The 21,756-nt window shown below is 33.5% G+C and overlaps 5 protein-coding genes across 5 annotated transcripts; all 5 read right to left on the reverse strand.

The window, feature by feature from the left end:
- Positions 1 to 3,322: 3,322 nt before the first annotated feature.
- On the reverse strand, positions 3,323 to 7,930 carry Tsp_08011 (conserved hypothetical protein). Its single transcript, XM_003373365.1, has 7 exons — positions 7,858 to 7,930; positions 7,685 to 7,776; positions 7,507 to 7,624; positions 5,752 to 6,299; positions 4,523 to 5,552; positions 3,627 to 4,282; positions 3,323 to 3,526 (listed from the first exon to the last, which is right to left on the reverse strand). The coding sequence occupies exons 1-7, from the start codon at positions 7,928 to 7,930 to the stop codon at positions 3,323 to 3,325; spliced, it is 2,721 nt and encodes a 906-aa protein (XP_003373413.1).
- A 390-nt stretch (positions 7,931 to 8,320) lies between these two features.
- Positions 8,321 to 9,213, reverse strand: Tsp_08012 (conserved hypothetical protein). The gene is made up of 2 exons (XM_003373366.1): positions 8,945 to 9,213; positions 8,321 to 8,408 (listed from the first exon to the last, which is right to left on the reverse strand). Exons 1-2 carry the CDS (start codon positions 9,211 to 9,213, stop codon positions 8,321 to 8,323), a joined length of 357 nt encoding a protein of 118 aa, XP_003373414.1.
- Positions 9,214 to 9,301: 88 nt separating this feature from the next.
- On the reverse strand, positions 9,302 to 12,771 carry Tsp_08013 (hypothetical protein). Its single transcript, XM_003373367.1, has 8 exons — positions 12,741 to 12,771; positions 11,670 to 11,683; positions 11,177 to 11,273; positions 10,270 to 10,376; positions 9,904 to 10,146; positions 9,583 to 9,774; positions 9,461 to 9,548; positions 9,302 to 9,411 (listed from the first exon to the last, which is right to left on the reverse strand). The coding sequence occupies exons 1-8, from the start codon at positions 12,769 to 12,771 to the stop codon at positions 9,302 to 9,304; spliced, it is 882 nt and encodes a 293-aa protein (XP_003373415.1).
- Positions 12,772 to 13,520: 749 nt separating this feature from the next.
- Tsp_08014 (putative coiled-coil domain-containing protein MTMR15) lies at positions 13,521 to 17,233 on the reverse strand. The gene is made up of 10 exons (XM_003373368.1): positions 17,005 to 17,233; positions 16,791 to 16,931; positions 16,346 to 16,532; positions 16,153 to 16,299; positions 15,794 to 15,925; positions 15,304 to 15,538; positions 14,972 to 15,188; positions 14,554 to 14,756; positions 14,406 to 14,501; positions 13,521 to 13,688 (listed from the first exon to the last, which is right to left on the reverse strand). The coding sequence occupies exons 1-10, from the start codon at positions 17,231 to 17,233 to the stop codon at positions 13,521 to 13,523; spliced, it is 1,755 nt and encodes a 584-aa protein (XP_003373416.1).
- Positions 17,234 to 19,335: 2,102 nt separating this feature from the next.
- On the reverse strand, positions 19,336 to 20,231 carry Tsp_08015 (heat shock protein Hsp-12.2). The gene is made up of 2 exons (XM_003373369.1): positions 19,989 to 20,231; positions 19,336 to 19,931 (listed from the first exon to the last, which is right to left on the reverse strand). The coding sequence occupies exons 1-2, from the start codon at positions 20,142 to 20,144 to the stop codon at positions 19,746 to 19,748; spliced, it is 342 nt and encodes a 113-aa protein (XP_003373417.1). The 5' UTR covers positions 20,145 to 20,231; the 3' UTR covers positions 19,336 to 19,745.
- Between the last annotated feature and the right edge of the window lie 1,525 nt (positions 20,232 to 21,756).

Genomic DNA, 21,756 nt, shown 5'->3' on the forward strand with positions numbered 1-21,756 from the left:
ACGCAATCCATTTGATGATTACTACAAAATTTGAAACGACAATAAATGAATGAAAAGATGAATATTTTGAATATATACATGTGAATATAATATGCATGTGAATATCTATCTGTCTATCTATCCATCTATCTATCTATCGATCGATCTATCTATCTATCTATCTATCTATCAAGGTGTGTGTAGGAAAATTTAAAGTTTCTCTTTTTCTTTGTTCAATTTTTGTAAAATATCACATGCAGAATAATGTTTAAGTGAAAATCAAAAAAAACAAAAGAAAAAAAGTTGGCAAGTGAAACATATCGAGAGAAACGCGCGAGTGATCAAGTAAAGTCATTCTCAACAAAGAGAAAACGGGTCTTTTAGTAAATTGCTAACAATCAATCAAACAGCCGTGGTGGCGCTACGCTCGTCAAAGTGGGAAGAGTAAATGATGATCAGGTTCCTACTTGGTTTTGTATGGTAGATTTGTTTCAAAATTTCCAAACGTCCACTGATCGTCTTCAACCAGCAACAGCAACAGCAACAGCAACTTTGATTATGGCAAATTTATTTGCTTTTTCCTTCTTTGTATAGCGGATATATGAATGATCCTGAAACGGGTCAAATAATAAAAACTGAAGAACAATATGCTGACCACCTGATGACCCCGAATGAGAGAGAGAGAGAGAGAGAAAAGAAAATAGAATATGCCTCTTTCCAAAGTCCCCCAAAGTTCATTACAATAGGCAAACTGTTGACATGAGAAGAGCGACCGATTTCGACACAAGACCAGTAATACGTCAGAGAAGCATCGATCTACAGAACGATATGGCGAAAAACAATGACAAATCAACACCATTCAATGGACAATCAGATTGTGTTGTTCGTTTGCTGAACCGCTCGAAATATATTATTACGTCTCCAATATACAATTCGCTTCAACTTGTTCAGCCTCATTCAATGACAATATTCTTTTATTAATTGAAACTCATTTTTTCCTTCCAATCATACCAATCTATTTATTAGTTCACTGATTTATAAAAATTATCATATTTGAAAGAAAAAAACAACAACAACATTTACACTGATGCTTATACTATTATGGTGATCAAGAGATAATGTACAATTCTGTAAAAATCGAATAATAACTGAAAGATTAGTAATAAAAAATGGAAATCTTGTCAATTGGAATTTCTGTTCTTGGAAATAAATGTTCTTCAACTCTTAGTTGTATTTCAAATGGAGCAAAAGAAGTTTTATCAAAATAAATAAATAAATATATATATATATATATATAGAACACAAAAGTGCTCTATTAAAATTTTGAATTGCTTCCGCTCACTGTTTGTGATAAAGAGGAAAATATTTCAGCAAATAAGTTTCACAAAACAAAAACCCTAACCAACTGTAATAAAACAATCAATCAATGATGCTATCACAGTGATCATAGTTGTATTTACAAATCACTCAACCTAATCTAATTGAATCTCTTTTCATTTTTGTTTTCTTACAGTAATTTTTCTTGCTGCACAGGTATAAATGATCATTTGATACATATCATGATGCATAATTAAGCAATATCATCTGATGACAACAAGTAAAAGCTATTTCACTGAAAATTTTGCCAAATCAAAGCTTAAATCACATATATGAAAATATAATAAAGATACACTTCAGTAGATAATAAGCTATTCAGTGTCTAAGCAGTGTAAAAATTTATTTCTTTTTAACACCTTTCAGCAACAACTAACAGTTATTAACACAGCTCCCTCATTTCATTGAAGCTAATATTGTTAACATTGATGATTTATATAAAAAAAGTATAATTTAATATGTGCTATGAACTATAGTAAAGAAGAATTCAAAATTTAAAGATTTATCAATAAAAAAACACCATGCATGCATGAATAAGAAAGAATCCGTAAGATTTCACTTTTACAATAAACTGTTACTTATACTCACATCGTTACTTCTTTTTTCACACGGAATGTGCTGTTAGATGGCATAAAACATGTGGTGAAAAACTGGCTAAACTCTGCCATCAAAAATGTTTGAACGCATGATATTGAAGACGCAATTATATTGCAACATGCATGTAGCAGGAAGTTAGTACATTATGTTGAAAATTTAACTTATCAATTCATAAAATTGAAAACAGTGCCAAAACGCTGCTGGAAGCTTTATTCCCATGGATCACTGACCTTGTGTTTTCTTTTTATAAAACATGCATCCATCGTTCTCGTATTAATCACACATCTGCGTAATTTACATTATTCAAACATACTTACCTGTGCCTTCAATTCAAGTGCAATACCTTTAAATCGGTTCAGATAATAAATATTTACTTTTCTCAGTTAATATTGAAAAGCGTAACATACCCTGCGCAGTTGTGCGTAACAGATGCTCGTAGTAAGCAATTTAGCATAAATCACTTTCTCTTTTTCATTTGAGCCATCCAGTCAATTTTGTAGCTCCTGGAAAAATTTATTTAAATTTAAAATTTTAAAAAATTAATGAAATCTGTGAAAAAACTTACTATAGCTTTGTGATAATTGAATAGAAACGTAATAAAATAGTTGTGATTTTAAATTCAATTTTTCATGAATCAATGTCTATCCATACTGATACAGTTATTACAAATATATTAACTGCTATAGTAACTATGGAAAACTTTCACAGAACATTAATTACACAGGCTGTGATAACAGTCGTACTGAAAACAATTCATTTCATTTAATAACATCAAATCAATAAATTTATACTTGAAAAAATTTTCACTGTAATTTGCACACACAATTACATTCAACGCTGCAATCTGATTATAACTCTCATCACTGAACTATTTTCCATTTCAGCGTTGTACATGAACAGTCCAAATTTGCATTGCAAAAGTATCATTTCAAACTGAACAATAAATAAACAAATAGCTAGAACATCGAAAAAAGCAATATCTTAAAAATACTTTACAGAAATCACATTAAACTAAGAACCAAGAATACATACTGAGAAAAAAAAATAAACATTTGTTGTTTTCAAGTGGATTATTTATTCCGGTAATAATTAACTTAAAATAACAATAATAATAATAATAATAATAATAATAATAATGATAATGATAATAATAATAAACGTGAGTTAATATTTATAATTGACCTGCAAGCTGCGCATAATTTCAGAAAGCAAATTATAAAAAATGCTAAAATAAAAGCTGATGAATATTAATGCAAAAAAAACATGGATATATAACAATGTTTTTAAATAAGCCTGAAATGCAAATAATATTCCCAGCAACCATGAGCTTACATGAATAGGCACAGATAAAGAAATAAAACTTTTCAAGAAATCAGCTTCGGCTGAGAAACTGAACTGGTGTAGCTCGTAGTTGGTCGCTCAGTGTTCTTTCGATTGACTTGTGTATTAGCGTTTTGGTTCCTTGGTTCTGCGGGTCTGTTTTTGCGACGTGCATGCGGCTTTGGAAAAGCACTGTAAATACATTCACGAAGTTCACTTCTCGGTACGGATCCTTTGCTACTAGTTCCGGATGTTCCTGATGAAGCGGAACTTTGTGATGCGGACGGTATTCTAGCTTCAGCAGCCTTTTTCTCTTGTAGAGGCAGTTGTTGTTGTTGTTGTTGCTGTTGTTGAACCCTACGAGCAGAACCCGTACTAGTGCTGTTGCTGCTGCCAGTAGTTGAAGAAATTTTTGCTTTATTCGGCTTAGCTCTTGCCGCTGAAGCAGACCGCAGCTGAGCAGTTGTACATTCGCCAGACTTCGGTTTCGGCATTGCAAGTTGGATAAGAGAATGAATATCCGTAACTGGACTGTTCGGTGCTTGTTGTATTTCGCTGCCTTCGTCGGCAAACGATTTCACCACTTCATCGCCCACAGCTGTGTTGTCATATGCAGGCTTGGAAGAATTTGACTGGTCAAATTGTTGCGTTGAAACTGCTGGAGTTTTGCGATTAACAGATCGCTGCTGAACCACTGATGTCGACTTGTTCGGTTGAGCTGACTGAATGCAACTCTTCAAATCTAACAAATCATAGCCAGCAGCTGCTGGCTTTACTTTGGTTTCAACATCGATCGTAAGCGCACTGAGACTTGATGCGGCACTGAGACCACCACGGCTAGATCCTTCGTAATTGTAAATGCGAGGCAAGTCGAAAGCATCATCCCCTTTAGCTAGCAGTGGTTTGTTCGCAGAACCATCAGCTGGCAATGATGGACTGACCAATGCTGACTGACCAGGCGAATCGGGAATATCGCTTGGCGATACCAACGCTGTTGGATAATAGCTGTATTCTGAATAGACAGTACTGTGAATGGATTGCAATTCACAACTGTTCAACGACTGCAAAGAGCTGTGTCTTGAAAACATCATTGGCGTGAATACAGGTGCACCACCTACTCCTTCTCCGCTTCCACTTCCACACACTTTGACTCCTACTCCATCACCGACATTACCACTACCACCAACACCCCCACTACTGTCACCACCATCATCACCACCACCACCATTTCCATCGATGCCAACACCATCACCAGTTTTCATCGCTTTCGCCGATGCTACTGATACTGCTGTTTGTTCCTTTTTCACCACCGCCTCCGCAGTTTTGTCCATTTTTGTTTCACTTTCAGCTTTGCTAGATTCCTCTTGAACTAGCCCTTGATGTAAGCTAGTTAAAGAAGAACGACGAGAAAGATGAGCTGGCGTGCCTTCGACTGCAAATCGTTTCAAAGTTTCCATTGGTGGCGCTGACTCTTGGTCGACCAACGATGGTCCTGAAAACGATGGTTCCATCAGATCAGTAGTCTGTACCGTGAGAGGTGATTCCAAAGATTCTTTAGATATCATCAAACGACTATCCGGCTCGAACAGACGTCTCAGTGTCGCTGTTCTTGATTGTCCAGCTTCGTCCAACCCATGGCGTCGACTCGGTGGCGATGAGGAACCATTTCTAAGCATCTCACCTTCAATGGATCGATTGGCTACTTTCTGCACGAATGTTTGCAAATTTTTCAAAGTAGCTGAACTGGCGAGCCGAATAAGCGCGTGCTTGGATTGAGTAAGCGTTTGCAGCGGTTCAACTGCACCAAGTTCGCAGAGAAGTTTCTGTTCCTGAACTGATGAGTTGGACAAATTCCATAATGCACCGCAAGCGTTGCTGATCACTGTCAAACTTTTTGCGCCCAAATGTTCCATCAGTACCTCGTAACAGCCAGTCTGGCGCAACACTGAGCGCCATTCTTCACGATCAGCAATACAGGCGGAGATGTTTCGCAAAATGCCACCACAGTTTTCCACAATAGCGTTGTTACCTGAGGCGGTGCTCCGTTTCAATGTTAACACAAGAAACTGCACTGCTTGTGGAACCGTACAAACTTCCATCTGATTCTCAGCACAGTGTGAAGTTAGATTCCACAGTGCTGACAAAATGCTCTTCAAAGTTGCCTCTTTTTTCGACCTCATTGCTGCCTCAGTGAGCAAAGCTACAGTATGATTCTGTTGCAAGGCTGCTTTACTGCTATCTTCCGCTTTCCAAGATAAATTGCGCAATACGCTAGCAAACACCTACACAAAACAAAATAAACACATTTAAGTATGCAAATTATAAATTTAATGAAAGGTTACACAAAAGATAAATTTATTTGCTGACAAATACACTTCAATGAACTGAGCTACGTGAATAAATTGCCAAGTCAGTCCAACGGCTGGAAAGACCAAACTAGAAAAAAGCTGCGAACAAAATGAAGCATGCAAAAATACATACCTGCTTCAAATCATCATCATTGGATCGAATTTGTTCATTGACGGTTCTCAGAAAATTCATATTGCCGCATAAAACTTGCTTGCTTCGTGCAGCACCAAATGTCAAGTTGGTTAGTGTCATTCCAATATATTTTCGACATAAAATATGATTTTCCGGTGGTTCCGTTTTAAAAACCAGCTGATCCATAATTAGCGCTTCACAAATCGACTCCAAGCCGCCAAAGAAACAAGTTGCTGAACGATTGTCTTCTTCAAATGACCATTTCATTAACGAAGCGATTGCTGATAGAACCTCTTTTTCAGTAAGCAGCAGCTTGGATTTCGAAGAAGTGCAACGCTGGAAGCGTAAATGAAGCACATAGAGTCGAATTTTTTCAAGACAACGAAGAATTTTCAATTCACGATGCTGAGCTGTTTTTTCCTTCTGAAAACGAGCAATATTCCGCAAAGCTTCACTGGCTCGATGAAATACTTCAACATCTTCACTAGTCGGCTGTACAGCTGACACTTCAGACGGATGTAACAGTCGAATAATCAATGCTAAACAGCCTAAAACAAACATTTCCATCGAATTAACTTATGAAGTGTTATATGAAAACCAATTATGAAAATAAAGTATAAACTGATTTTACAACAACAAATGTGCACCTTTATACAGGACAATTTATTTATTACATGATAAATTTCCAACATTTCAAATGAATTCAATTGAAAAAAATGACAAAAAATTAGATAAATTTAAATCAACTGCCCTTCGCTGTATCACCTTCATAGTTTATTACAAAATATTGGCACCTTCATTTCAAAAATTATTAAAATTCAGATGTAATGTGCAATAAAAAATAATTTCATTAATATTTACATCAGCTTCAATAGATGATATATATAGGAGTGTGTAACTTTCTATTCAACTGCTTGCAGTTTGTAATTTAATTAATCGACTCTATTAATTCATGCTGTTTTACAGTTTTTAAACAAAATATGCAAATCTTTACAATATCAAGATGAATTAAAGAATAATGGCAATAAAATCTCAAATATAAATATAAGTATAAAATATTCAATAAATGGATGAATGAGAATATCAGAAAGTATCATTATTGCACTGCTTAGTCGTTGATTCAATGTGCTCCAAAAATCTGTACATTATCATATGGACATATTTATTCAATTTATTCAGTTAAAATGAAGGATGTCTAAAATCAAGAAAACCAAAACAGTGCATGCCAGTATATTTGAATTGGAAAAAATTCTACAATTTTTTCACCGGTATACAAAACGGTATCTACTGAACTTTAGTGCACTGGCGACCGTTTTTTGTTTTTCAGACAAGTTTCACTGCATTCCCCAACTTTGATTCATAACAGTGACACCACCCAGACGTAACCCAACGTTCTGACCGAGTGTTCAATAAACGGGACCCGTAAGCATGTATAAGGAAAGAACAAACATGAAGGTTAACCAAGTCAGTAGAAATCTGACATTTACATTTGCACTTTCCAGTGTTTTAACATTGCATAAGTAAGCAATTTGTCAAATTCAACACTAGAAAAGCGAAAAAAAACCCCAAGATTTAACCAATTATTTTTAACTGTGAAACTGTTTTATAGGTTTCGCATAGATCTACTTCTCTGTCTTGACATTCTTTGTGAGTCATTCAAATATATATATATATATATATATATATATATATATATATATATATATATATGATATAACTTTAGAAAAACAAACAATCAAACAACGTAATAATTACCGGATTCTCGCAATAAAATGCAATGTTGCGCATCTCTTGACATGCGAAGAAACGTCTCACTCGACTCTCTACGGCCCTGCGTGCTAAGCATAGATAGCAAAGAAAAAACAATTTCCATCTAAAATGTTCAGTTAATGTGATATATTATTTGTATTAAAAATGTTGACTATTTTTTCACTTTATTGTTAGCAGGAACGTCGACAGATCCCACGATACTCTCTTGACGGTCATCAGCATTAGCAGATAGAATTTTCGGTCCACTTGGTGAAGCTTAAAATAAAAAAGCAAAAGTTGCAGATTTCTATTACATTAGAACAAAAATGACAAGCACAGCAACTCCTCTTGACTTACAAGATTCGATATCAGATTGTGGTGCCAATTTGGATGCTTCAGAATTGTTGGAACAAACCGGGCTTTCTGTCATTCTGCTTCAATATTCAACAACTTTCATACAGTTCAGAAATGCTAATATGCTAACAAACAAAAAACAAACAATATAATTCTAGTTCATTCAACAAAACTTATTTACAAATTAAATTATTATTAAAACGCAGTAATAATTATACAGAGACAGAGATTTGTAAAAGAATGGCTATAATTTTCATAATTATAGAAAACACATTAACAACGTTTTGTTAAATATATCTTCGTTGCGCTACTGGGCATGCGATTGTACTTTGGAAAATTTCTAATTTCAATTCATCAATACAAAATATTGTTTTGTTTGTCTTTTTTTTGAAAATGTTTCTTAACAAATAATTTATTCCATCATGTCAATTGTAAAGCACAACACTGGTACATTAGAAAACATTAATTAATAATATTCGTGGAATGCAAGTGAAATTGTTCCATAATTCAACAGTCCCATTTTCGCCACGTGTAAAACGCATTTTAGCCTAATTCTGCAGAATAAATTAACCAATGAAACAGAAAACCGGTAATATAAAGCTGCACAGCAGCAAACACTTGCTACATTCATGAATTTACAAGCTTCTTCTCAACAAATTACTTGTAGTAAAAACAATCAAATAACAGAACATATATAATATATAAATAAGAAAGCTGTCCATTTATCCGTTTTTTGATTAAAATTAAAATAAAATAAAATTTAATTTTACTGATTTTTAATAAATTGAAAAATATGTGATAATAATGAAAAACTATGAATACCTGTGACTTTCAATTATATGAGAAAACACAAAGACTGCAAGTGTGATAAAGACAGAATTCAATTTTCAATCATTAATTGTAATATTTCATAATAAAACCGTAAAGAAAAAGTGCTTTTAATTCAACAACAAAAAGACTGATTGCATGCAATCGAATTATATACTATGAATTTATTGCTGTTGTTGAAAGTCAGATGAATATGCAGATAAATATAAATAAATAAATGCTGATGTAAATTAAAAAATAAATTTTTATACTATGTAATAACTTATGATTATGATTATTATCATTATTATTGCAGATGATCGCTTTGGGCTTATGATAAAGTAAGAAGCGGGTCAGCAGCATGGAGATGATAATAACATATTGACCGAGTAACTGAGAAGAGTGGTGTGCGGTATAGCAGCAAGGTCGCGGGACTGCTTGAACAGTGTGTTGAAGGGAAGAAAAAGCGCGCCCGGTTGCGTCAAGTTCAAGTACACGATCGCGCCAGGCGCCGATCACGTCAGTATAGCCTGCACCATCACAGCTGCACATTAAATGACCCAGTTCAATAGCCTTTCACAGTTCTCGTTGGCTTATATTTAAAATAGTAAACCAAGAACAAGAGAAAAGTTCCGTATTTTTAGACTATGGCCGATGGTACACCAGCCAGAACCATCAGCGTCATCGTTAGTCCGACAAAGCCAAAACAGCCGGCGGATGGAGGAGAACTGCTGCTGTTACGTCTGGGTGCTATACCTGGTCAAAATCGTATGTCTTATCCAAGAGAATTCAAACTGACCGCGATAAAATATTTTTACGAAAATGGTCGCAACAAATACAGAACATGCAAGCAATTCCAAATTACCAAATCTATGCTCAATGGTTGGCTGCAAAAAATTGACAAAATTCAACAAAGTCGACCAGGCTCATTGAAATCCGGAAGAAGTGGTCGAAAGCCACAATTTCCAAACGTCGAAAAGGAACTGTTCCACGTCTACCAGTCGCACCTCGACTGCGGCAAGAAGGTCGGCAATCGTTGGCTACGTGAAACTGCCAAGCTAATCGCGCAACGTACTTGCCATCCAAGTGAGCTAAATGGAATGTGCCAGTTTTCTGAACGTTGGCTTTGCAATTTCAAAAAACGTTATAATATCAATTTATCCAAAGACTGGAGTCAAGCGGAATCGTCCATGTCAAAAAGTCTGATTAGCACGACAGATGCGGTTAAGCAGAGCTTTTCACCTGCCACAGATGCTGATCCTCAACAAACCAATTTGTCAATGAACAACAAAGAAGAAGTCGAATTTCCACAGCTTGCCGATTCGATCGATCATCCCAGCTTAGTGGCTGCCGATCCAGGTAAGCGTGGACGTAAGGTGCAATTTCCACAAGTGGAAAAGGTATTAAATCAAATGCTATGCGAAAGACAACTGGATGGAATGAAGGTGACCAATCGATGGCTACAAGACGAAGCAAAACGACTAGCTATACAACTCTGTCCACAGACATTCCACGATGCCTACAAGTCGGCCCGGTGCATGTTTTCTGAACATTGGCTGCACAATTTCAAAAAACGTTACGGCATCACCCTCAAGCACAATGTAAAACAGATCGCCAATGCCGTCGAGCCAAACTCATCTCAGCTTCCAACAGTCGATTGGAATGATTCGGAAGTAAAAATTGACGATTTGCCGACAATGGTGCCGTTACAGAATCTCAACAAACACTTGTTCTCAGTCAAAGTGGCCGAATGGTATACTCAAATGCAAGCAAATGGAATATACGACTGGTGCCATAATCAACAACAACAACATCACTTTGCAAACATCACAACAATGCCGACAATCAGCAATGAAAACCTCAGTTCTATTGTTCCACAAAGTTTATAATCGAATTGCTTTACTTCTCGACTTCTTTGCATTCCAGTTCTTATTCTTGCAAACTGTTTCCACTTTTCCCTCTTACAAATTGGATTACTGTCGCGATGGAAGTTTACGTTGCCAAGCATGCATTCTAAAACTGCAGAAGCCACAAGGACCAAATTCTTGAATCAGGTACGGCTAACATGGAACTCATAAAGTCGCTCAGTAATTAACTGTACTTTGAAGCATAGTTTATGTCGTAGGCAATTTCACATTTACCTTATTTCAAAATACCCAACTTTTCCCAATAATATTATACAACTAAAACCGGTAACAAAAGTCGCTGTGGTCATTTCAATAAAACATTACACAAAATCGATGAAAATGCATAGCAACAGTGCTCAAGCATACATTAGAAATAAATGGCATTAAAATTTCCTTAGTCCTACATTTTATACTAAGATGATTCGCAACAAAGCACATATTCTTCGATTCTGAGCACGCAAATGTTTGTTATTCTAGTTCCATTAAACTTGAAGAATAAAAATATCAAAATTCACAAAAAACAACCAAAAATAGAGATAAGGATAAATTAGGCAGCAGAATGTGCGCACTTTTCCCGGAAACTCATTTATGAACAATTTAAATTCAACCTTGCCTAAACGTATTCACATCGTGCCTGTCAAGCAAGAATTGGCCTACCATATGTATCGCATGAGCATCATTCTTAAAGATAAACTGTTTCAAAAACTTCAATAAATAAAAATAAAAGAATATTATACATCATCACCATGCTTTAATTATAACATCAGAAAAATATTTAAAAAATCAATAACTTGAATATTATTAAGCTACAGTATGTACAATACTTTAATACAGTATCATACTCAACCTTCATAATTGGTAACTGTTAAATTCTGCTCCACGCCATAGTGATTACGCAAAAGTTAAAAAAAATAAATATTATAAACAGTAACTAACTGAAGACAAATGTCCAAATTTGACAAGACAATGCACAACAGAGAAACCTGCACAGCCAACATTAAGCAGTAAAAAGGAAACATAAAGAAACATAAACAGGAAAACACTACATAAACTCTATATATATATATATATATATATATATGTATATATATGAACAATAACCATTCGCCAAACTGCTTTAAGAAGTTCACAATGATATATAAAACTTAACAGCCACTACGGAAAAAATTGCATCTTAAAATAGACTAACTCAAATTACCAAAACAATACTTTTTAATTATAACCTCCGATACAATAGGCAAAACATTTTCACAAAATTATTTTTTATACTTTTAATGACGTAATGATTATACGAATCTGCCATTTCTACACAGGTAAACTGTTCAAGTTCACTTAGAAAACTATATATCAATGTCCAATCTTCTAAACTGCCAGAATGTCAACTATTCTCTTTTATGACAAACGCAATTAAAAAGTCATTGCTAAATGGCGATTAAGAAATATCAGTCAACGCAGAAAGAAGCAGAAATTAGAGAACGTTTACTGATATGGAAAAAATGTCTGAAAAGATAAACAACAGGTGAATTTGTTTCTTAATTACTGCATAAAATATATTCAATAAATATTACTGTCAGTTAAAAGTTTTCACCAAGAAAATATCCAAATCAAGAACTAAGAGCATTACCTTCAACATAATGTAAAATTAACGGATCAAAAGTAAATTAAAATTCTACTTTGCACAAGCAAAACTGTAGAAACAAACAAACTGCCATTTCTTCATCACAATCGCAAGAAATAAAAATAAGAAAGTTTCATTAACGCACTGTCAAAAAGCAAATGTACATATTTTATGATTTTAAAATCAACTGGAAACTGTTTAATAATCAAACAACATATACGGAATTAAACTAATAAAAAGGTAGTATAATAGCATGAACCACAAATGCAAAATTCTTCCTTTTCTATCATATTTCACAGTATACCAAAATGGAAAAGTGTCAGATCAAATGAAAAATATCACCTCCTAATTGTTAAAAACAATTGCATCATAATATAATGACGCAAAGAAATACAGTAAAATTAGCTCTCAAAATATAAACAAAGTATCTTAGCATCAAAATTTCAAGTTAAAATTAAAGCATAAAACATTATTTGAAACGTTATTAATGAAATGCACACAACACTAAGAAGGTCAATTTTGGACAAATTTTCAAAATAAAATCACAAATTTACCTTTAAGTAGATGCAACACATTCTGATCCATAACAAAAACAATTTTCAAATAAAACATCTGATAAAAAAGTCATTAAATAAACCTGCGCATCAAGTGAATGAAATAAATCATGTTCGACACAAAAATTACAGTAGTTCAAAAACAATGCAAGCAAGTTCAAATTTTTGAAATGTGTTAGAATTACAACTTTTTGTATTTATCAATAAAAACTTCACAAAGTGTACGCTAATATCGTTCATCTGTACTACATCAATTAATTTTTTGTATTTATTGCTGCTAATTTGAATATTCTACGATCGCTAGTTATTAATGACGGTTAGACGAAAGCTCACCGCTGAATGAATTCACATGCTTAATGAACAATCTGATTGGTCAATTCCGATTTATAGTTCCGCCCTGAAATCTGTGTAGCCCTTCTTCGTTGTTTGCGCTGCGGTGATTAGAATTCTACTCAGTGCAGTGCAAAAAGTTGATGTGGACATTGGAAAAGTAAGGCACTCAGGACGTCAGGGAAGCTACCATTGCTACGCTAAAACTCAACCCTGAATTACTTTTATTTGTATTAACTACTTACTCTATTTTCGGCAATGCTAAGTCAATGTGAATAATGGACAAATAAAGCGCTAGTAGACACAACAACAGAACAAGAATAAATATGTCTCATGAGTTACGTAGAAGATCGATGATTGTGTATTGATGTAAAAAGTGGAAAACGTCGAACATGGAATTAATTAGTTTACTGCAAAATTGGCAAGTCGTTTTTTGGGTTTCAGTTTCTGTCAGTCATGGTTATCAAAAATATCTTCTCCTTCACTATGTGCTCTTTTTCTTCCACAAGAAAGTGTAGCATTTACCGTTGTCGTAGAAAGAGCTTTACTGCTATAACCTAAATATTGAATGCACAGAATAAAAATACATCCACTGCAAGCAAACGTATGCAAGAAACTCTAGTATATACATATTGAAGCAGAATAATAACATTTTTTCAAAATATAATTACAAATCAAATTACAAGACACATTTAAAATTAAAGAGTAGTAACTGTAATTTACAATATTTTCACTTGTGTAAGTACAAAGACTTCAACAAATGTGTAAAATGATAGTATATGTACAAAAAATAAGCATATAAAACTTCAAAAAAAAGAAGAAATGGGTTGTATGCATACCTTTCACTAAGCATACTTCAGCGTGAATCCCAGACTTTATAAAATGAGATAACCAAGCTTTCTGCTTCCATGACAGACGATCACCTGGTCCTTTGACTTCCGCCACCTACATAATGAATTACTAAAAATAAAATTCTTATTAATAAAAAAATACCTTAATATCTCGTGACTGCACATTCCAAACTACTAAATCCGGAAAACCACTTGAATGACGCTTAAAATTACTTGCCAGACGTCCAAACAATTTAACCAACATGTGACCATCCATACAAGAAAGCATTTCCTAAAACCAGGAAAAGAACACTTTCATCAACAAATACAATGCATAAAATACAAAGTCGCCGCAAGCAATTCTTTTATATTCCTTCTACTAATACTGAGGCAAGATACAAACTACAAAAGTCATACTATCTTAAGAAAAATATTTTCATGATGGCAAACGCAAAAATAACACGATTCATTTACATAAACCAGTAAAGTTATAAAATTAAAATACCTCAAACATTTCAGATGATTCAAAAGCATCCCATTTCACTATGCTGTTTATCCCTTCATGCTCACGCCATGAGGCACGAAGCATTGACTGAATGTCCTGCAAGTACAATTCAACAAGACTTTAAATTTCGATGCAATAAAAACACTACTTGTACAGATAAGCATTGTAAAGCTTCAAATTTTTTTTCAAAAGTTTTCTGTCGGTTGATCCAGAACATTTCGCCAGCATATAAATCTAACGGATAAGTCTGATATCTTGAAATCCAAACATCTTCAACAGTGCTGTCATATATTTCATTCCAGCATAATAAACCAAATAATGACAACCAAATAGAACCTTCAGAATGCAATCCTAAATTTTCATACATAATATCGCATATATAAACATTTGAAATATATAAATATAAAAGAATTAGACAAAATCGTCTCGTCAAATAAAGAAAAAAGAAAATTCACCTTTAGAAAAATTTTCTTTTTGATAGTAATAATTTAAAGCAACTGCCTCCACGCCAGGGCAACTAAACTGATGCTCTTGAGGAACAACAAACACCGTTTTCACTGACGTACCCATCGATTTTGATAAAAGTGGCGCAGATATGACTTTTTCCGGAATTTCAACATCAATCTCAATAGTTTCATCCAAAGCTGCTTGAATATTAGTAGATAACTGCTCTTCACAGTCTTCATCTACTAGATTCATTTGCAAAACACGGTCATAAATACGCTGACGGAAATAGTAATCAAAAGTATCATCTTGAATCACGTCCAGAGCTAGTTCATACGCCTAAAAATTGACTTTGAAAAACTTTAAACCGATTTCGTATTTCATACAAACCATAACTGAATATATATATATATATATGCGTGTGTGTAAAAGATAAAAATTTAAATATGATTACTTTTTTCGGCATCTTAAGATGACGTCCATAATTCAATATTGCTCGTTCATACCAAAATGAACGACGGTGAGCAGGAACCAACTGACAGTTTATGCTGATCAGATACTCAAATTCTGCATTTGCTTTATCGTACATTTTCAGTTTTTCAAATGCTTGAGCCAGCACTGTAGAAGCTCGAAGAAGAGAAACAACTGTTGTAAAATTCTGATAATGAACCAGTCGAACACTACATGGTCTAAACAAAACAAAAAAATTACAAGCATACTTTATTTCACTTCAATTTCAAATATATGCTTTAAAATGAATATAATAATTAGATAATTAAATATAAAAATTAATTTTAAATTTACAGTAGTATAAAAAAGCAACAATTCATCCTGCATTCCATAACATACACAACTGCTACTGTAGGCACTTGAAAATGTAATCAAATCTAATTTTAATAAACTGAAATAATCAATTAATGGAAAAAGGAATATTTGAGGTTTACTTTTCTGATAAAAGTCGCAATTCTTCATCAAGTAAATGTCTGATGCGAGAGCCAACATGCAAACAAACCGTATACTTTTTCGAGTTCCAACAATTCCACATTTCATTTTCCAGCTCACAAACAGAAACATACCTAATTACAGTAAAATTTGATTGTTTCTTTATAATTTAATCGCTGCAATATTTCACTTCATTAATTCACCATCTGAAGAAAATAATTTTTCTTTCCTTATTCCAGGTTTAGAGAGCGGTGTTTTCTGCAAATTCAAGGATACTAATCGCATAGTATATCTAAAATTGGATAAAATTGAATCGCTTCATGTAACGTATAAATAATTTAGGTAGAATAAAGTAAATCACATAAGATTAGCTGTTAAAACATGGCTTCGAGGATAAGTTGCAGTGTTTGGCGACATCTCAGCTGGAGAGAAAAGGTGAAAAGCAGAAAGAAAAGCAAGTTGCACATCATCAGAAAGCTTAACGCAGTCTCCCAATTCCGCAAGTGCTCTGTAAAAAAAATATTCAAGAAATAAACATGATAAAAAATAATTACTTTTTCTTCAAAATATCTTTCAAATTTCCAATTAATGTAGTTTGCGACAATGAAAAACGAATCAACTGACGAATCAGCTGCTCCTTGGTAGAAAGCGGCTTCTGCTTCAAAGATTTTACAATTTTAATCAGTGAACCGCTTTGAAGAAGTGACAACATTTCTTCCAAAGTCAAATCAGTACTTTGCACTTAAAATGAACTATTATTATTATTATTTTCTATTATATAAAAAAGAAAATCAGTCTGAACTTTAAACTACAATAATAAGATGAATATTATCGTACTGTACATCAGTACTGAACGTTTGAAAATGGCCCTTTGAATTTTCAGCATGCAAATGAAGTGATACAAAATAAATTTCCCCTCAAATTTCATTATTGTGAATAAACGAATCATCTAATAAGTTTAAAAATAGCCTTTCAATTAAAGCAGTTCAAATCACTTACACTTGATGAAGAATTTTTTCGATATAATTTCATCTACAACATCTTTGGTCGCAATTTCCTTGTAGGATCGCTGCAAACTGCTTACCGCAATCCAACGCGTCTGACGAAAAAACAAAAGACAGTAAAGTTCTTTGGACCAGTCTAAAATTTCAAAAAGTGTTCAAAAAAATAATAATTTCAAATAAGGAAAATTAAACTTCAAAATAAAATTCACCTGACAATGTTGAGTATGTTTGGAAAATTTTAAAGTGATTCTCATTCAATATGCTACTGTTTATTTCTTCTGATTGGACCGCTGCCATTATTTCTTCAAATAATTGTCGTTTGTAAGATCCCGCATTCGAGAATCCTTCTTCATTTTCACACGAGTCGAAGTCCAATAATTCTTCACCAAAATTAGAACATTTCGAAATTTCTGCATCTGAACATTCAAATCTGTTCATTTACACCGTTCTTAAATTGAAATGACTTTACCACTCGAAATAGCTAAATCACATGTTGACGTTGAAGCAATTTGCAATTCTTCCTCCATTTCTAGCAATTCATGCACACACTTAATTTTTTGCCTAAAGTCAAAAAAATAAAACAATCACATTGAAGTAAAAATGATCATAGGCGTTGAACTGCAGTCTAATATTACTTTAGGAAAAAACACAGTGAAACATATTACATTCTGTTTAAATTTGAACTTCATTCAATATGTAAATTTACAATTCCACTTTCGATAAAACAAGTTTTATTTATCACTTTTCATAATAATAATACTAACTGAATGTTAATGAGGGTAGATTTACGGCTACATTCATTTACATGCTGGGAGAATATAATCAATCATTCGTGAAACATAAATGACGTTTCACATTTTCAGTTTTAAATTCTAAAAATTCAAAAAAAAACAACACTTGACCAATATCAAAAACTGTATTGTGAGAAAAGTTATAAGCAGTACTGTACAGTAAAATACTGATGCTCACGTAATATTAGCATAAAGAGACGAAACATTTTTATTATAATTGAAATAGAAAGCAGTTTTAAAATTACTATTTGCATTTCTTAGAGTAAACTAATCAGCTGATTTTTCGAATGCTGTACGCATTTAAAATTTATTCTATATTTCATGGTACAGAACTGAACCACTATGAAAATTCCATTAAGAAACAGTGTTTTACATAGTTTCTTTATAATTTATTATTGTTTTTATTTTGTAATATTGATTTTATAATAGAGTATAGGTTTTTTTACATTAATAAAAAAGAGAATACTTATTATCTTAAAATGCAAGTTTTTGCTCTAATTTTTAAAATTCCTATGCACGTAGAAAATTATTTTTAAAAATATAAATGAAATTCAATCAGACGATCTAAAAATCAAGAGAAAACAATCCTCACGTAAAGAAACAGTGTTTTTATATGGACACATACACACACACACACACACCAACTACGGCATAATAGAGTTTTGTTCCATGTTTCGGGTTTGAAAGTTCTAAATTTAATTACAAAATGCCACATATGAAAAGCTTTCATGTGGCAGACAAATTTGTTGCTATTCTAGGCAAGATGCAATTCACTTCATCACAATTTGCATTGTTTTATGTTTGCAAAAATTAAAAACATCCCTTGACGCAGAAATGTTTTCCAACCATTTGACTCGAAATAATTGAAAGCAACACTTGTCGCATCAGACATAGAAATAAAACTACTGCTCACTAAAAAAAAAGTTAAAATGTTCAGTTGTTGTTAAATATATTCATAAGTGTCACTTTTTCGTCAGCTTTTTCTTGGTCGTTAGCTATTTAATTGTTGGACGACCAACTTTAATAAACATCATATAGATGAATGAATGTGAATTGCATTTCGAGTTGCGGTGCTGGCAAAATTGTTATTTACCTGAAAGAATTCAAATGAAAATATGAAATACACTGAGTGAAGAAATGTTTTTTGAGTTCTAAGTTTGCTTGGAGCGAACATTTATAATAAAACCGTCCAAAGTATATCGTTTCCATAATGTTTGCTTAGTTTTCACTAGAAATGCATTCAACATGTTGAAATATTAATATGTACATACGTGTATGCATACATACCGTTGGTATTTTTGTAGATTTGTAATTTTAAATGAAAAATTCAACCCATTTCTTTTTCAATTCTGGTCTATCAGTAGAACAAAAGAATAGTAATAAAAATTATGTATCAAAGAAGTAAAAATGACCAGATGCACATTGAAACGCGTTTGCAAAACATGTGGCATGGTTGAGGTTGTTCATTATTTTTATTGGCCAACACAGATGAAGCTCTGTTTGCTGAAGACTGGTCCATAGCAATAAACATTTGCGCAGAACTCCATCTATCTTTTTACCGAGTCCAAACGCATAACATCCAGCGAGTAATAATGTATAAATGGGTACTTCAGTTTGGAATGCACATTTCTTTTTTTTCAAAATGCACCAAATGACAACAGCAGCATTCTATTTAACTTTTCACTGAAACTTCTAATTATGCAAAATTGCAAAACATTTAAAATAAGTTGAGATAAATTTCAAATACACAAAAATATTACTGCATACGAATTATTCAATAGCGAAAACATCTAAAATAGCAAAACTGTCTGCTTAGCATATAAGAATTATGCAAAAAAAATTTCACAATTCCACAATTTCACTTTTCAAAAGCTAAAAAGTTAAAAATAAAAAAGAAAAGATGAAAGTAAAATTGATATGCAAGCTTTGCAATTACCAATAAAGGAGGCTAGGTAAAATAGGTGTAATAAGGTGATGGAAAGCCAAAAAAGGAAAATAATAATATTAATAATAATAAATAATACGCAACAGAGCAGACTTGGATGAAAAAATAATATGCAAATAGACAAATGTGCTTGATTGAAATAATAAATATAATCTGCATTATTAATATTATCAGTGTTACTGGTAATGTTGAACTTTGCTTCTGCCGAACCGGATTATTTCTTTTTGCCGGCAGAAATGATCAACACTCCTCGATTGTTCAAATGCGATTTGAGCGTGTAAACGTCCACATCTCGCGGTAGTCTGTAGCTTCGATGGATTTCTCGTGAAATGCTTCCAAAATCATCCTGACGGGCGTTATGCGCACAATGGATGACCAATTCGTCACCAAGCAACTTGACCTGAACAAAATTCATCGTAATTAAAAAAAGAAAAACAAAACAGAATAACCAACTCACCTCGATCTCATTCGGAGTGAAGCAAGGTACGTCCAAATGCACCTCGAAGCGGTCGGCTTCGTTACGCACTTGTGCCACACCCTCGGACGCTTGCAAAGGCCAATCCCACATCTCGGCCGACCAATTGTGACTAACGGGTACTTTCGTTCCGGACATTGTTCGCAAAGTTTCAACTTTACTTGCCGAAAGCAGACACGCACAACTAACTGGTCAGAGATGCGGCTGAAATGAAGTCTCAGTGCAAACGTTAGCTGAAGTAGAAAATGCCGCAACACCAACCTCCGCACAAGCAGCAGCAGCACCACCAATCAACCAGGCAGCCAACCACACAACCAGAAGAAGAAGAAGAAGAAGCAAGCAAGCAAGCAAGTAGTGACAGAAGAAAATGAGGATGCAACAAAGCGAAAGCAATTTTCCAATGAGTCCAAAGCACAACAGCTGTCCCAACACATAAGCGCAAGGATATTTTAAATCTAGTTTCCTAGCAGCTGATCATAATTGCCCACGGCGTTTCCTGTGACTAGACGACAAGCAAAAGAATCTATCTGCAGCTTCAAACCTGGCAACTGGCAGTGCAAATGCGAAATAGCGCGCACGCGCATTGTCAATAACGACCGACCGACCCCTCCAGCAAGCAAGCAAGCAGTCAAGCAAGCACTATTTCGACAACACTCGCTTCATTCTCATTTATTGAAAGCATTGAAGAAAAGTGAGTGGAAAAAATAGCAATTGCAAACAGCAACAGAATATGCATGTTCAATAAATAAAAAAAGATAAGCAATGGCTTCCATTCAGGGTGTGAAAACAGAATAAAATCTAAAATTTAATCAACATGGAATACAGTAATAATAATAATAACTGTTACTGCTATATGTAATTATAATCCGATGATGAACAACTTGGATATTCTTGAACGGTAAAAAAAGAAGAGAATACAATCAGTCAAATCAAGATAGAGGGGGAGAGAGGGAGAAAGAGAGAGGGAGAGAGAGACCACAGTCAATCCCCCTCATGTAAAAAAAATGAAAAAACAATAAGAAAAGTATCACATCTGTACGTTATTATAAACAGTCGGATAAAAACAGCTTCTTCATAATAAAACTAACTGTAAATCAAAGAAAACAGACGAAACAAACATTACAATAAAGAATCAACATTTTTTGTTCAAATCATGTTGCAATGAATTAAAAATGATAATAATAATAATAATAACAGACATCCATCCATCCATCCATCTAGTATATAATAACCCGAAGATTTCAAAATGCTTCGATATAAAATTTGGAAAATTTTCTATTCTTGGAGCGTTTCTCTGAACTGTATAATTGAAAAGAGAATTCATTTTTTGTTTTCAATGGATATCAAAGGTGATTTGTTTCGTTTTTGAAATAAAAATTAAAAAAAAGCAAATGACGTGATTAATCACAAATTGGTGCATAGAACGTAACGTACAACAGTAGTCAAGTGCACAGAGTTGTTGAAGCAGATGCTGTTATATTGCAATTTTCAATAAAAATATTCTTCATAATCTTTCAAAATGCTTTTCGAAAGGCAGCAGGCAAAACAAATGCCAAGAATCTAAAAAAAATAAAATAAGAATTTCACTTAAATCCATCATTCAGTGCAACAGGAAAAAGACTAAAAGTTTCATTTAATTCAATGAAGAACAGACACAACACCACACAGCATCCAACTTAATGCAAAACTAAAAAGTAACACCAATTAAATAAAGCTACTAAATAAATTCAATTTTTTCTCAAAAAATGAT

This window comes from Trichinella spiralis (assembly GCF_000181795.1).
Source record: "Trichinella spiralis strain ISS 195 chromosome Unknown Scfld6, whole genome shotgun sequence".
NCBI classification, from domain to species: domain Eukaryota; kingdom Metazoa; phylum Nematoda; class Enoplea; order Trichinellida; family Trichinellidae; genus Trichinella; species Trichinella spiralis.